This window comes from Egretta garzetta, unplaced genomic scaffold, assembly GCF_000687185.1.
Source record: "Egretta garzetta isolate BGI_Z169 unplaced genomic scaffold, ASM68718v1 scaffold218, whole genome shotgun sequence".
In the NCBI taxonomy this organism is placed as follows: domain Eukaryota; kingdom Metazoa; phylum Chordata; class Aves; order Pelecaniformes; family Ardeidae; genus Egretta; species Egretta garzetta.
In genome coordinates, this window is record NW_009260618.1 from 29973 (window position 1) to 33824 (window position 3852).

Genomic DNA, 3852 nt, shown 5'->3' on the forward strand with positions numbered 1-3852 from the left:
TGCTTCTCCCGGCCCTTGAGGAAGAAGGTGAGCAGCTCCCCTTTGCCCTTGACGTAGATGGCTCCCCGGCGCACGAAGCGGAAGCCGTACTCCTTCAGGATGAGGTGGGTCTCCTCCACCACCTGCGGGGACAAGCAGACGTGGTGGCAGGCCCGGAGGGGTCCTTGGTACGGGGTGCAGGGACCCCCCCATGCCACTCGGGCAACAGGTCTACCCACCTGCCCCATTGTCTTGGGGTGCCTCACCCTGCCCTGGCCCCCCTACTTGGGGGAGCCCCTCAGCCAGCCCCAACCCTCCCATGTGCTCCTGCCAGCGCTTTCCCCCTCCCACCCAAAGCCTGGGGTCTTCCAAGGGCTGCAGCCCCACCATAGGTTGCTGATTTGTGCCCCCCCTCATCACCCCACCTGTATGTTCCCCATCACGCCGGTGGATTCCATCCTGCTGGCCACGTTCACCGTGTTGCCCCAGATGTCGTAGTGCGGCTTGCGGGCACCGATGACGCCCGCCAGCACGGCCCCCTTGTTCATGCCTGTGCGAGACGGGGAGTAGATGTCACCTCTATGCCTGGTGACATGGACGGGATGTCCTGGTCTGCAGGAGAGTCTGTCCCAGGGGATGAGTTGGGGCAATGAGGTGTGTGTCCCCCCCCCAGCCCTGCTGCCTTCAGCTGCTGAACTACAGCTTCTGCCCAGTGACCCACCACTCGCAGGGAAGGAGGGACAGGGGATGCTGAGGCAGACCCTGCCCCATGCTCATGAGCAAGAGGGAATGGCCTCAAGTTGTGCCAGGGCAGGGTGAGGTTGGCCATGGGGAACAATTCCTTCCCCTTGGGGCTGTCAGGCACTGGAAGGGGCTGCCCAGGGAAGGGGTCGAGTCCCCAGCCCTGGGGGGATTTAACAGCCGGGCAGAGGCGGTGCTGAGGGCCAGGGTTTGGGGGTGGGATGGCAGGGGTAGGGGAACGCTTGGGCTGGGGGAGCTTAAAGGGCTTTGCCAACCCAAACCATTCCGTGATTCTGTGACTCACCTATGCGGAGCATGAAGTTGTTGAAGGACTGGTAGTTGATGTTCATCAGCGTCACCTTCATGGCTAAGGCAAAGTCAGCCAGGTCGGCCAAGTGCTGCCAGCGCTCCTTATCTGAGAGGGTCTCCTTCTGCAAGGGCAGCGCGGGTCAGGCCTCTCCACCCCTCGCCCGCTGTCCCCCCACCACAGGGACTCCTCACCTTGGCGCTGTAGCCGTTGGCATTGGCATCGGGGGTCACTCCAGAAGCAGCCATGTAGGTGCTGCCGATGGTTTTGATTTTGGTGATGCACCGGAATTGGGGTTCGTCCAGGAGCTGAGCCGTGGAGACAAGACCCTCAGGCACCCCAGGGCCACGGCAGGTCCTTCTGCCCCCAGATGGGGCAGGGAGGGAAGGTCTGGCCAAACCCCATGCCATCCCTGTGGCCGGCTCCATCCCAACTCACCGCATCAAAGTCAGAGATGATCTCATTGAGGAACCGCAGGCACTCGATGCCCCCGTTGTTGATGCTCTCCTCTGTGTAGAAGTCGGCAAAGTTGGGGAGGGAGGCAAACATGACGCCGATCTCGTCATAGGACTGGCTGTACAGCTCCTGGGGACAGGATGGGGGGTGGCTGTGAGCCAGGGACGTGCCCACACCAGCACCTCTGGCAAACCCAAACCCTCCTGTGAAGCCATCTTCCCTTGGCACATGTGGAATAAATGAGGGTGCTCTGCAACCTCACCTTGCACAGCCAAGACATCATCTTCATCCAGCCAAAGATGCCCAGCCAGAACCTTCAAAGGTTCCAGATCCAGATGCCCCACACACACAAAAAAATGGGGGCAAATCCCTCTCTCCCATGTGCCCCTCACCTCATCCCGCTTCTTGGAGCCCAGGAAGTGCCGGGCCACGTGCTCGGGCAGCATGTTGGTGACAAGGGCCTCGTTCCAGCGCCGCATCTCATAGACCCGCTCCTTTTGGTCATGGACATCGATCTTCCAGAGGAAGAGGGTCCTGGCCAGCTTCTCCACCTGTGGGTGGGAGGAGATGGCTGTACCCCCCAGTTCCCACCCACCAGTGGCATCCTCTCCAGTGCTGGGAGTATCCTGGCTGCTGTGGGGCCAGTCTGGGGTTGGGGACAGCCTGGAGAGAGGCTCTGGGACAAGGTGAAGCCCTAACTGGGGACATGAGACCTGCTCCGAGGTGCACATGGGACCCTCATGGGGCAGGCATGGGCCTTAGGGCCACCACATCATACTGCCCACCCCTAAGCATGGGGGTGAGCTGGAGGTGCTCTCTGCACTGACGCAGGGCTTCCTTGGGTGGCCTTCCCTGGAGAAGAGCCAATGATGCTGTCCACAGCTGGGGACAAATCCTGCTGCCTTGGAGCTTGTAAAAAATAAGGGGAGGGCTGAGGGTGAAGACGTAGAGGGGAGGAGAGCTTCCCAGGTGGGGGCGTGAGTCACTCACGTGGCGAGAGAAGTAGTAGAAGCTGAGCATCACGATGAAGATCATCGCTGTCATGGAGTACTTGGAGGGGACCAGCGAGGACCTGCCAACAGAGGCAGCGAGGCATGGGTGGGCAGTGGGCACGGCCATACCCCCCAACCCATGTCCACCCCCTGCCATCCCTTACATGCTTTGCTGGCCACGGCGGCGGGCGTACTGGTCAAAGATGTGCTCCCAGGCGTAGATGTTGACGGCGCCGGTGGCCCCGGTGATCAGCACCATGAGGGTCAGCTTGACCATGTGGCTGACCTGCACCAGCATGATGGTGGCCACCAAGGCCAGCAAGGCGATGTAGCTGTAGTACTTGGGCTGCTCCCCGCAGCCGCCTGGCCATGGTGGCCCTGCCGTCCCATTGCCCGTCCTGCCATGGTCCTGCCGGCAGCTGAGCTAGGGGCATGAGGGCAGGGTGAGGAGGGGGACATGGGGATGGGGTGCACCTCTCCATGGGCTGCATGGCCACCCAACAGGACAGGGTGCTTTACACAGCAGGAGGAGGGTACCTGACCTAAAATCCCCCCCATCCGCTATGCAGCCTTGCTAATTGCTTTAACGATCGGCCGTGCACGGGGCCGTGCACAATTATGGGCTGCCTGGATGGAGGCTGGAGCAGGCTCAGCCCTGCTGGCACCCGGGCTGGTGGCTCACCATGTCCATGATGTCAGCCATGGTGACAATGACGATGGCAGCCATGGCCCAGGTGTTGCGTGCCCAGCGGGTCCTGTCAATCCAGGTGGAGAAGGCCACGAGCTTTTTGGGGAAGACCTGCAGGGAGAGAAAAGTGGGGAGGGGTTCACCCAAGGAGGACACAGTGGTGGGACATCATGGTGTCCCATCACCATGAGCCTGTCCTGTCTCACCCGGGGGAAGATGGCAGCCAACGAGCAGAGGGTGAGGATGAGCAGCAGGATCTCCCCCACCACGAAGGTCACGTAGTTGGCCACCAACCTGCCAAAAGGGGATGAGTTTGAAGCCCAGTGGGACTGAGCACATCTCAGGGCTGCCCGTCCCCACCTTCTCACTGTACCAGGGGTCAATGAAGACCTCCACCAAAGCGGTGAAGAAGAGGACGACGCAGGAGCAGCTGAAGGCGGCCCCACTCTGCTTCTCCTTCTCCACCGAGTAGCGTGTCTCCATCTCAGGGTCGATGAAGCGCATGGAGAGACGGAAGGTGCTCTTCCCCTTCAGCCTGCCGGCAAGACCACCCGTCACCACTCAGCGGCACCAGGGACCTGCCGAGCTGAGCTGAGACGCGCCGCCGGCCAGGGAGACTCACGCCTGGACGGACTCGCGCTCCAGCAAGGCTTCATTGAGCAGCTTGTTGAGCTCCTGCTCGTTCTGGG

At 61.6% G+C, this 3852-nt stretch overlaps 1 protein-coding gene across 1 annotated transcript in view; it reads right to left on the reverse strand.

The window, feature by feature from the left end:
* The window catches only part of ADCY3 (adenylate cyclase 3), a 21877-nt gene that overhangs the window by 2351 nt on the left and 15674 nt on the right, over positions 1-3852 (reverse strand). The window contains exons 8-19 of the mRNA XM_035900724.1: positions 3786-3847; positions 3537-3698; positions 3370-3457; positions 3158-3274; positions 2640-2899; positions 2474-2555; positions 1876-2034; positions 1466-1612; positions 1222-1335; positions 1025-1151; positions 405-529; positions 4-122 (exon numbers count right to left, since the gene is read on the reverse strand). Of these exons, the coding sequence (XP_035756617.1) occupies positions 4-122; positions 405-529; positions 1025-1151; positions 1222-1335; positions 1466-1612; positions 1876-2034; positions 2474-2555; positions 2640-2899; positions 3158-3274; positions 3370-3457; positions 3537-3698; positions 3786-3847 (1562 nt within the window). The remainder of the gene's footprint in view (positions 1-3; positions 123-404; positions 530-1024; positions 1152-1221; positions 1336-1465; positions 1613-1875; positions 2035-2473; positions 2556-2639; positions 2900-3157; positions 3275-3369; positions 3458-3536; positions 3699-3785; positions 3848-3852) is intronic.